This window comes from Melanerpes formicivorus, unplaced genomic scaffold (assembly GCF_026170545.1).
Source record: "Melanerpes formicivorus ecotype bairdi unplaced genomic scaffold, bMelFor1.0.p_v2 SCAF_25, whole genome shotgun sequence".
Taxonomy (NCBI): domain Eukaryota; kingdom Metazoa; phylum Chordata; class Aves; order Piciformes; family Picidae; genus Melanerpes; species Melanerpes formicivorus.
This window is the reverse complement of record NW_027142377.1, coordinates 12478052-12490648: the sequence shown is the minus strand read 5'-3', so window position 1 is coordinate 12490648 and position 12597 is coordinate 12478052. Positions and strand designations below refer to the sequence as shown.

At 37.0% G+C, this 12597-nt stretch overlaps 1 protein-coding gene across 1 annotated transcript in view; it reads left to right on the top strand.

Moving 5' to 3' along the window:
* TPO (thyroid peroxidase) overlaps positions 1-11205 on the top strand; it is a 39178-nt gene extending 27973 nt beyond the window's left edge. The window contains exons 9-14 of the mRNA XM_068152985.1: positions 2266-2524; positions 3356-3526; positions 4611-4848; positions 7296-7504; positions 7678-7848; positions 11015-11205. Of these exons, the coding sequence (XP_068009086.1) occupies positions 2266-2524; positions 3356-3526; positions 4611-4848; positions 7296-7504; positions 7678-7848; positions 11015-11175 (1209 nt within the window). The 3' untranslated portion in view covers positions 11176-11205. The remainder of the gene's footprint in view (positions 1-2265; positions 2525-3355; positions 3527-4610; positions 4849-7295; positions 7505-7677; positions 7849-11014) is intronic.
* Positions 11206-12597: the final 1392 nt, after the last annotated feature.

The following is a 12597-nucleotide window of genomic DNA, read 5'->3' as shown; positions in this document are numbered from 1 at the left end:
AATTCCAACCTTTTTCCAGCCTTAACGATTCTGTCATTCTATGTGGTCACTTGATGATCTTATCCAACTTCAATGAATGTTAGAGCACTTTATTGTATTTCTTTGATATTTGTTTACCATATAGTCCCTTTCTGGCTCTGATTTTAGTGACGTATTTTTAGACAAGCATGTTCCTTTGTTTCCACAGGAGAATCTGTTGTTCAAGGAGCACTGTATTGAAAGTATTATGTTCCTTTATGCCCAATATGAAAGGGAATAAACCTTTCAAATCATTGTCTCAGATCAGGGAGTGCATGCAAAAAAAAAGAAAGAGAAGTTGGAAAAATAGCTCTGATGTTTGTCAGCTATTCACACTTTCTTCAAAACTTATGAATGTGTCAGTAAGGACAACTTGAAGCTAGCCTCTCCTTGACTTCACACAGACAAATGCAAGCATGGCACATTCAGAGACCACACAAATACTGGATGCTTTAGATGTTGTTCTCAGGCAGACTTCAGATTCTTCCTAGAAGTATCATCTTCAGATGTATCAGTAACATCCCATAATCACAGAATGGTAGGGCTCGAAAGGGCCTTCTGGAGATCATCTAGTCCAACATCCCTGCCAGAACAGGCTCACCTAGAGCAAGTTGCACAGGAATGCATCCAGGCAGGTTTTGAAAGCCTCCAGAGAAGGAGACTCCACAAACTCTATGGGTAGCCTATTCCAGTGCTCTGGAATTCTTTCCTTAAGCAAAACCTCCTGTGGTCTAGTGACCTCTACTTGACAGAGCTTTATTTAGCCATTGGAAATTTCCATCAAAGAGAAGTCTGCCCTAGCTCAAGGCAAGCATAAGACCCCTTTTTACCCTTAGCCTTTAAATTTTCATGTCTTGAAATGGCAACCCCACAAGGAAACAAGAAATTAAGATCTTGCATCTGGAGCAAATGAAAAATCTGAACTGTCTTTTCCTTTGGGGAATCTGGCCTTTGTGAGCAGTTTATCTTAGGATTTCATTTGCAATAAGCCAAAAAAATTACAGACATATCAGCGTGTTTGTGTCCATGGCTAACCTTGTCCTATTTAAAGTTTTTGCTTATAAAAACTAGCTCTAAATCTAAAATTAGAGAAGCCTGCTGTCTTGCAAGGCCTTTGTGAAGGCAGCAAAAGGTTAACCTCTCAAATGACATTGTCAGTATTAATTTTTAGTAATTATTTTATTTTCTTCTATGTTGTATTAAAGGAGTAGTAAAAGACATTCTAACCCATTGTCTTTAAAATAGTTTGTTGGTTGCATGACCTAGCCTGAAAACATAAGGAAGTCATTACCTCTGCCTTCTGAGAAAAGTTAGCAAATTCTGGAAGGATTTGCTTGTCTCTGTGCCGTGCCTAAAACATAGATGCAAATTTTTCATGAGGTCATTTTATGCCAACTGGCTTTTCAATAAGCACTATATCAAGCTCTACGTGCTTTTGCCTGTATATTTTATTGTACACTATGTTGAATCTATAAGGTATTTTATACTTCATATTCACCCTATTATGCTTTATTGAGTTCCATGTGATCTTTAACCTATAATGCACATTCATTTTATTTGGCACGTCGGACTTATGCCCTGCCTTTTTTTTTGGTTGTGATTGCTCATGCATTTTCATGCAACTTTAATACTATTACACTATAAAGGCATTTGACAGAAGGTGTTTATCTGCATTTTCTTTTTTGAAGTCTGATTTTTAGGAGTCTATAAATTGGCTTGAGTTTGGCATAAAATGCTTGCCAGGGAATTCTGGGCGCAGGTATTTTAACGCCTGATGATTTCAAATATTTAGTAAAGGGAACTTGTGTCACATATATATGACAGCCCTTCATGAAAGATTTTACAGTAATTCATGCTTTCATTGCCATTTTTAAGGGAATTATAATTTACACCATCACTATGAAGATTTTTAATCTCAGCACACATTCTATGAGATGGACTACTCCTGTAGGTTGTAAATATGCAACACTAATAATCTCTGCTCAAGAGGCTTTGGTCTAGCATTTATGGTAGGAGCTAAAAGGAGCCTGACTGTTGCACTGAGTGGTGCCACCAAACCTCTTTAATCATTTGTCTCCTTACTTCAAAAATAAGACCAACATTGTTTACCAGCTAATACTGCTCTTAGTCGTGCCAAATCCTTGGGCACAGGTGAGTGAAGGAGAAGAGGCATTTCACTTTTAGGAACCGTGACTATTTGTCTATAAAAGCAGTGAATGGTAAATGTTTCTTTTTCTTTTCTTTCAGATCATTACTTTAAGAGATTACATTCCCAAAATCATTGGTCAAGATGCTTTTAATCTGTATATTGGCCTTTACAAAGGTTACGATCCCACAATAAATCCAACAGTTTCTAATGTATTTTCAACAGCAGCTTTTCGTTTTGGCCATGCAACAATCCAGCCAATAGTAAGGCGATTGAATGCACAGTATTCAGATGATCCAGAACTGCCAGACCTTCATTTACATGAAGTTTTCTTTAGTCCTTGGAGGCTCATTAAAGGAGGTATGGTATTGTTTAAACTGTTTGGTTGGTGGTTTGGTTTTTTTTCATTATATTGTAACTTTTTCAAAGTTATTTTTTTGTTAATTAGGTATAGAAATTTTCGTTTCATTACATTACTGATTTAAGCCATTGCATAGGTTCCAGAGCACTAACAGGAACTGGGATAATTTGAATAAGATAAAAATTGCTCTACAGATTAAACAAGTTTGGTAGATTGATAATAGGCTGATGAGTGCTGGTTGATGATGGAGATATGTCATGTCGGTTTTTTATGGAGGAATGTGTTATCAGGTTACAGATTTTCTTACACATGAAGAACTATCACTATTACTTCTATCTCAACCTGAATGAGATTTACAAGTGTTTCAGTGTAAAACACTATGTGGCCAATGTTTAAAAGGCATAGAAACAGACCTTATTGCCCTTTACAACTACCTGAAAGCAGGTTGTAGAGAAGAAGGCACTGGTCTCTTCTCACAAGTTATTAATGATAGAATGAGAGGGAATGGCCTCAAGCTGTGCCAGGGGAGTTATAGATTGGACATCAGGGGAAAAAAAATCACTGAAAGGATTGTTAGGCACTGGAATGGGTTGCCCAGAGAGGTGGTTGAATCACTGTCCCTGGACATGTTTAAAAGCCATCTGGATCTGTTGCTTGGGGACATGGTGTAGTGACAGACTTGGTGGAGTGGGCAAAATGGCTGGACTTGATGATCTCAGAGGTCCTTTCCGGCCTGGATGACTCTATGACTCTATAACATTCACATTTGTTAATAAGCTTAAAATGGTGTATACATAAACTGTAACATTACACTATTTTTGTGTTTAAAGGAGGCTTGGATCCTTTACTGAGAGGTCTTCTAGCATATTCAGCAAAACTGCAGGTGCAAGATCAACTGTTGAATGAGGAGTTAACGGAAAAACTGTTTGTGCTGTCCAACAATGGTTCACTTGATTTAGCATCATTAAATCTGCAGCGTGGCCGTGATCATGGACTCCCAGGTCTATTGGTTTTTCTTGAAATTCCTGGTAACTCAGCTATAGCTGCTTATATTTCGGATGTAATTCTAAGCTCTTAATACCTTTTGTCATCAGAAAAGTAACTTATGTCTCTTTTAAAATGTAAGTTGCCAGCATTTTCAACTTTGATGGAAACAAACTATTCCACAGCACTTGAAATGAAAATAATCTGGTAAATCTGGAAGGACAGTACTGGAGTGGGTCTGCTCAGTGTAGAAAATACCTGAGATATGTTTTTGCTGGGATCAATTCCAGTGGAGTGATGTTTCTGCCTGTAGCAGCTACATGCCATTGGCAGGCTGTCCCAAGCCAGTTGGACAGGTCAGCTGAGCTACAACCACGTTGGCTCTACTGACCACAGAAGGTCTTGAGATATCTGCAGGACTAGTGTAGTTGGCTTGGTAAGACATGCACCTCATTTTGATAAATATTATACATTTTCTCTGGATTTTGTACTGGATTTCTTACTCCAGTCAGCCCAGGTTAAGACTGAACTAACAATCAAGGAGCATTAGGCCATCAGGCCATGAGTGTACTGGTTTAGAGGATGGCTTCTGGAGCTTAGCTCGATTTGATTGCATGAGCTGTTAAAAATACAGTATGTTCCCAGCTCTGTCTAAAGACTTCTAACAAGCATGCTTGGGAGGTGGGGAAGTTTAATTCCAATTGTGTGAAAGAAGATAGGAGAAATCTATTTTCCAGAAAGCTGGATATGAGCCCTAGGACACTCCCCTTGGCAAAGTGCTTTAGTTGCTAACTTCATTCAGGTTACTTCAGCTGACTCCTATATTTCTAGTCTGGAAATGAAAAGACACAGTACATACTCCTATTGTGTATTACCTTTTTTTCATTGATTACATTTGTGAGAATTGTTTTGGACCTTTGTTTTCCTTTGGCAAAATGATTCAGCAATTACATATTCTGTAGTTGCAGATGCTGCCATCCTTAGACACAACTGTCTGTGACTATGATTAAGGTTGTCAGAATCCAGTGCCTATACATTTTGAAATCTAATTTATCATGCTTATAGTCAAGTCTAATTTTCTTTTTAACATATTATTTACAGGTTATAATGATTGGCGAGAATTCTGTGACTTACCAAAGCTGGAAACTCAGAGTGACCTGAATGCTGTGATAACCAATCCCAACCTCACTGAAAAAATCATGGAATTGTACCATAATCCTAGCAATATTGATGTTTGGCTTGGTGGTCTTGTAGAAGACTTTCTTCCAGGTGCTAGAACCGGTCCTCTGTTTGCTTGTTTAATTGGAAAGCAAATGAAAGCACTAAGAGATGGTGACAGGTGAGTTTATTCATGCTGTGGAAGTAATGTGTGAAAAAACAGGAGCAATGGAGATTTAATATACTTGTAAACATACCTCCCAGACCGTGAGACAACGTGGCACTTAAAGATGAGGTTATGTGAGTTTTCCCTTGTTCTTTCTTGATGGAAATGCAAGGTGCCACCAGCAGTTAATCGTGCAATGGCAGCTAACATCTATGTGGATAGATGTAGTACAGTGCAGGCTTTAGCTATTTGGACACTGAGCCAAGTATGTGGCAATACAACCCTTCACACCAAGAAGGCAGGAGAAATGAAGCTTTTGGTCACAAAGGCATGCAAGATGCAGTTTGTATCTTGCTTCTACTCCTGAAGCAACTATAAACCCAAACTTTTTTTTCATTTACATCATGTACTTGCAGCAATAATTTTGAATCTCATGAGAAGACTAATTGTAAATGGCTCACACCATGCAGCCGTGGTGTTTTAAGTATATCTGGTCCTTACTCTCACCTTTAAGCTCCTCTCATAAGTCACTGTTGTGGAAAGAAACCATTATGTAAATAAGCATCTGAGGAGGAATTTAAATCTGAACTTTAAAAAATGTTAATTAATTAACTCACAGGAAAAAGCTGTGTTAATCATAAAGGTGATATCCTATTAGCATAAACTGTATAGACAACAAACATTCCACTCAGATTTATTAAAAACATGGTTGAAAGTCCTCTAAATCATACTTGACCCTTTCTGGGGAAGAACAATCTGTCTAGGTTCTTCCAGTCTTGTTTCCGTTTCTCAGTGCCTTAGGATACTACTTACTGTTCAGTGTCTCAAGTTACTACTAGCATTAATTAAACTTAATCATAATTTAGTATGTTAACTCCAAAATGAGAAAATAAAATTGAGTTCTAGTAATGAAAGAATTCCCCAGGTTTCTGCCACAGAGTTTGTGTCAGCTAACTCAAATGTGAAAGTATATGCTCTCATTAATACTAAAGGAGCTAAGAGAAGTTAGGAGTATGCAACATGTTAGAGTTGTCACACAGTAAGTGTTAAGAACAGAAAAATCTAACATGCACTGAAGTGCTTTGTCAGCTAGAGTAGAAAGTGTTATCTGCATCTGCACCAGCCTGTGCTTGCCAGATACCATAATTGACATGTCAGTAAGTAGCAGTTTCCAAACATCTCTTCTAATATACTTACTTAAGTTCAGGAATCAGGTCTAAGTAGAATTTTTGACTGACAACTCAATTCTGATAGCCTTAAATATTTTGTCAGTAGTCTGATAAAACATGAAGGGATTTCTTTTTCCAATGTACTAGACTCAGGCACTGTCTTAACCTCAGCCAAATCCCCTTGAATAAATTGTTGCTTTTTTTGTCTCTTTCTACTCTCTACTCAGGACTTGCAATAGCTGGGCACAAATTCTGAAGATTAATTTGTCTTTCCTTTGCATAGAGGAGCTGGCAAGTGCTTATTTCCTTCCCTCTTTCCTCCCTTCTTTCCTTCTGAATTCCACATCCCTTCCAAGATCCTCACACACTATTCCTCTCTCTCTCTTCCTTCATTGGAAGCTATGCTATGGGGAAATTGCACGGCATTATGGCTGCTCCTGGAATTTATGCTTAAAACAATCTCTCAGTACCTAGGAAATGCTGGTGTGCATAAGATTAAGCATCTAGTTCTAACAAATTATTTTCAAGCTTTTGGTAACTTTTTCCTCTTTTCTTTTCTTTTCTTTTCTTTTCTTTTCTTTTCTTTTCTTTTCTTTTCTTTTCTTTTCTTTTCTTTTCTTTTCTTTTCTTTTCTTTTCTTTTCTTTTCTTTTCTTTTCTTTTCTTTTCTTTTCTTTTCTTTTCTTTTCTTTTCTTTTCTTTTCTTTTCTTTTCTTTTTCTCTTCTTTTCTTTTTCTCTTCTTTTCTTTTTCTCTTCTCTTCTCTTCTCTTCTCTTCTCTTCTCTTCTCTTCTCTTCTCTTCTCTTCTCTTCTCTTCTCTTCTCTTCTTTTTCTTTTCTTTTCTCTTCTTTTCTTTTCTGTGTGTGCAACCCTGTATCCTTATTGAAAAGCAATTCAACAAATATGAATAATGAATACTTTTAAGCAGCTAATTGTAACACATCATCTGAGTTGACCATTATGTCAGGCTCACACTAGCCTTTTCGTGTCTATCAGGCTGAGTATGTAAGTCTTCAGATCAAAGTGTTTGCTGTTATTATTGTTGTATCTATCTGCCTACTTAGAATAGAATAGAGTAGAATAGAATAGAATAGACCAGACCAGATTGGAAGAGACCTTCAAGATCATCGCATCCAACCCACCTAAACAGCTAAACCATGGCACCAAGCACCCCATCAAGTCTACTTGTTGCCATAATACTTTTTCTTGGTCTTTTAAATTGGGAGCGATGAGATTCAGAATAATCATCTGTTTGGTTTTGATATTTTTAAATAATTTCTATCAATCTTTCCAGATTTTGGTGGGAAAATGATGATGTTTTCACAGAAGCTCAGAAGCGTGAACTCAAGAAGCACTCTTTATCCCGTGTGATTTGTGACAATACAGGAATTTCTGAAGTGCCAGTAGATGCCTTTCAGCTTGGAAAGTTTCCACAGGATTTTAAGCCTTGTGACAATATATCTGGGATGAATTTAGAAGCTTGGCAAGAATTATATCAGGAAGGTAAGTTGGTAGTTACCAATCTTTTCTGACAAGAGGGCAGAGTAAGCAGTTAGAGCACTGACTTTTGAGTTACTGATCTGATGTAGATCCTTAGTATTTCATAGAACCATGTAATTATTTCATCTGAAAAAGACCTTAAAGATTATCAAGTAATACAATATTTTTATTTGTAGAAGAAATATGTGGAACACCAAAGAGTGTGGAAAATGGTGATTTTGTATATTGTTCACAATCTGGAAAGACTACAGTGAGTTACTCATGTCAATATGGATTTCAGTTACAAGGAGAAGAACAATTAACCTGCACAAGTGAAGGATGGAACTTTGAGGCTCCTGTTTGTATAGGTATCTTTTGTTATTATTAGGAATTTTCTCAAAGCTAAAGTCCAGCACAACTCCTCAGAAGAGAACTCCCTCTTATGCTCATGTAGTCAGTCTTCTGGGTTTATAGATACAATAACATAATTACATGAAGTGTTCCTTCCTCCAGAATTGCTATCTCAATCTCTACCCCACCTGATTCAGCAGTCAAGTTGATGATAGGAAAATGTCACTAAAAATTACCTCATTAAGCAAAAATTGTGACTGTTAACAAGCATAGGAAAAGAAAAATCAGAATTATACATTGCTCTCTCCCACCTTCAACATAACAGCAAGACAGAGTTGTCATTTTCCTAGCATTGTTTCAGCCTATGCTCTAGATACAAAAATAGCTCAGTATCAGTTATTCATGTATTGTCCTGTTAAGTTAAGCAAAAGTGACAAAGAAAAAAATACTGTTGAGTAATTGAAAATAAACAAATTCATTATCACTTCAGTTCCAACCTTTCCCCAAATAGCTGTGAAAAGATTTGCCAGAAGAGAGTTTTTCTGCAGGTACAAAAGCAGAGCAGGTGACAAATCAGTAAAAAGATATTGACTTTCAACATTTCATGGACGTTTTCAGGAGGATGCTTTTATTTTAGTTTTTCTGTTATCTTTTTTCCATTTGCCTTTCCTTTACTGTTGAATAGAATAGGAAGAGAATGGCCAAATACTTCATTACAAGACCTTTACTCATTGCATCTAGGAAGGATGGATTATCTCTATTCACATTTCAGATGTGTGTGTTCATAATGGGGGTTGTGTGTGTATTATATCTGCACATACATACTTGAACTGCTCAGCTTTGTAAAACATTATAGAAAATGAAACCTGAAAAGGCCATATTTAGGAATATATTATGGATGGTGGTAAATTAATCTGAATGCAACTGCTGCAGCTGATCTGCAGTAAAGTCTGCTTATCAGTATTTATGTGACAGCAGAATAGAAAGCTCTTCACCCTAATTGTATACCTGGTATGGAACGAGTCAGATGAAATTTGCAGCTCTTCCCTGTATTCAGAACCTATTTATCCACTGAATTCCACCCACATAAATGCCACATAAAGAAATAAAGCTGTTAAATATAATAAAATCTTTTCAATAAATTAATGTTCTGGCAGCAAAGTGAATAAATAAGTTACACAAATGAATCATTCCTTGTCCTAGTTTCTTTTAATATGTTCAGTAATGTAAACAAAAGGCTGTATATCAGCTATAGGAAAACAAGCTGCTGCATGCATTAAATAAGCAATGCCTTTATTAAAAGAAAGCCATCATACCCCACTTATGCAGATGCTTCTGGAGTTTTACAGTAGAAAGCACTTTGTTCCATGCATGTCTGTGCAATGTGTTCCCATTCTTTTAAGTGTTCCGCAAATTAGGAATAAGTCAAGCAATATAATGAGGAGAATAGAGCTTAGCATTTCTGCAGATGGTTTCAAAATTATATGCTGCTCTGGAAAAGACAGAGTGGCCTGCTGGCAAAAGCATGGGAATCTGAGAGCTGTTAATTCCTGCTTACTAACTTGGGCTTTGACAGAAATAATTTCGATTGAGTCAGGAAGTCATTTAGTGCTAAACTATGCTACCTTCATTTATATAAAGGGTTATCTTCCTCTTGATAGATAATTTCATTTGCTTTATTAAACTCCTCCTCTCTTTGCGTACTAAGTTAGGCTGGAAACACCAGACATGCACTATTTATTGATGGAAAAGAGTTAGTCACTTTAACAGATAGCATGACTATAGATCTACAGAAATGGAAGTAGCATGTCTAAATTACAGTGCAGGCAAATCCTGTGCAGATTTTCTTTCCCAGATTTAACGCAAAATGTAGTCTTGAAGGGAGTAATACTTACTCAGCAATCTTCATCCTGAAGAACAGATTATTTTCCTGCCTCAGAGAGATGTTACAATAGTTAATGTTTATTAAGGGTTCTGAAATTTAAGATTATTCCTTGCCTGATTAGTCTTTTGACAGTTTCAATTGATGGCTAGCTTTGGACAGAGTTCCTTTTTTGTATTAAAATTTAAGAGAGGATCAGGCTTAATCCCATTTCCAATGACAGAATTCCCTAAGTGTTTGGAGTGACAATGCTAAACTAAGCAAGTAAATCATTCCTCCAGGGTCAGTTTATAACACTGATTAAAAAGAGCTATTTAGCCTGAAGTAGCAGATCAAACATTGATGTAGGAAAGGAAAGGAATATAACAAAAAAGAAAAGCCACTGGACATTCCCTGTTTGCCCACACAAGGCCTTGCAAGCACTTCCCAGGGCTAAGAGTCAAAGACATTGAACAAACTGGCAAATATTATACAGGACCAAAGTGAAACTATGTAAAATGGTTCTGGATGCTTATCTTTAGGCAACTGAATCCAGTCCTGCAAGTAAATATTGCAAAGAAAGATGCAGAAATATGGAAAAGGCTCCATTCTTTCCCTCAGTGAGTATTTTCTTTCCTGTACTTCACACTATCTCACATTTCATCACATAATCAGAATGGGAGAGTAAAAAGTCTTCAAGGGCCTCAGGAACAATTCATTTATGTACATTTTCCAATGAATAATTGTTCCTCTGCTCGTCATTCTGTCGGGATATTGTCATTTCACAGAACTTATACAGCATTAGGAAATCACCATCTTTGCAGTGGTGTCACAGATCACTGTTATAAATTTTATAACCGAAGCTAACCTGAATCCTTAATTCCCCAAAATTATGCCTAGAAGTGTACAGAACTGTGTCAATGTTATTATTTTCACTATCTCTATAGAGCACAGTGTGGAAAGACTTTATAGAGGACCTCGAAGCCTTAGGATATAAAGACATCCAAGAAGATTTCTCAAGTTTACAGTTTGCATTTTTGCACATCCACCCAACTGGCATTTTTTACTCTTGTCTTGTTAACAAAACATTTTCTTTTTTCATCATTTCCATCTTAAAAACAAACCCAGAATCAAACAAAACCAAACCATACCCAGCTTTGTGCATTAAACAGGAACAATGAAGATCTTTGGCATTATCTGTGTGTCACTGACCGTGTACAATACCTTTCATTTATGAGTATTCGTATGTGTATGAGAAGGTAGTAATCCCTCTCTGTAATTTATAATGGTTGTTGATTGATTGGTGTGTATTTATTTTTCAGACATCAATGAGTGTGAAAATGAAATTAACCCACCATGCTCTCCTTCTGCTAAATGCATAAACACTAAAGGCAGCTACAAATGCCTCCATACTGATCCTCACAAGCTGGAAGAAGATGGAAGAACTTGTATCAGTAATGTTTGTGAACCTAGTGTCCATTGAAACTATCTCTGTTCTGGTTTGCAATCCTGTAAAAACCATAAAATTGAGATTTATTTAAGAGCTTCTAAGTTTCTTTAAGAATTTCTACACAGTCATGGACATGAAGATACAGACAGATTCCACGTAGAAAATAAGGTATTGAATAAGTTATATGGACACAGAAATAAGCTTTTCACTTTCCTTTTCTGCCATATATGAACCCGTAAGTATTTCCTGTAGTGCGTGTGAAGAGGGGGCCGAATCTGTTCCGGTGTCTCATTCTTTGTATTCAGTTTCACTGTGGGGCATGGTGATATTGGGTTGATGGGTGGCCTGGATGATTTTGGAAGTCTTTTCCAGATTAAATGATTCTAATTAATCTATGATTCTCCTAGCAGGAATCTAAACTCAGCATCTGAATCTTAACTTCTTAACTCAGTTCCACCTATTATATCCCCAAACTGTTCACCCTTTTAGAGCTAGCATAAATTATGCGTTTTCTGTTTGGTTTTTTTTCAGCTTCTCATCATGCACGAAACGTGTAATGTTTTAGGTTTTAAATGGGGAAAGAGTCCCTAGATCTGTTAAAAGCTGCATGAAAGTCTCAAATACAAATTCAAGTGGATTGATGGAAAATTACAGAATCCTTAAGGCTGGAAAAGACCTCTAAGATCATGAAGTCCAACCATCAACCATGACGATTAAACTGTGTCCTGAAGTGCCTGCCATGTCTACTTGTTTTTTGAACACCTTCAGAGATGGCAACCCCACACCTTCTCTGTGCAGCCTGTTTCAATGTGTGACAAAAAAGTTTATCTTAGTATCCAACCTAAACCTCCCCTGGTGCAATTTGAACCATTCCCTCTCACCCTGTTGCTAGTTACTTCAGAGAAGAGACCAACACCCACCTCACTCCAAGTTCCATTCAGGTAGTTGTAGAGAGTAACTCAGTCTCCTCTTCTCCAAACTATCTACTATGTACTTTAACGTGTTGCCCAAAGGAAGTATAGACATTTCAGGGAGATCAGATCTTGCATGTTGAGGGTTGTATAGCACACAGTCATAAGTAGACTGAATGTCACTGATGACACATTTCTTGTTTCCTGTTTCACTGTGCCTTATCATTAATGGCACAAAACACACACAGAATAGGGGATTGGAACAGATGATTTCCAGAGGTTCCTTCTAAGCCATTTCTAAAAAAAAAACCCCAAACAACCCAAAACCTTCCCTGTAGGTGCTTATTATCATTATTTACTGTTTATTTCTTTACAACCAAGGTAACATTTATTTATCACTCTAAATCCAGAGACAAAACCCTGCCTTCTGATTAGCTTAAAGAGATTAGTTTACTGGTGTTGAATACAACAAGACAGATTACATGAGGACATTGCACTGGCACGAGTAAGGCAGCTCCAAATATAAGGTCAATTTATATTTCAA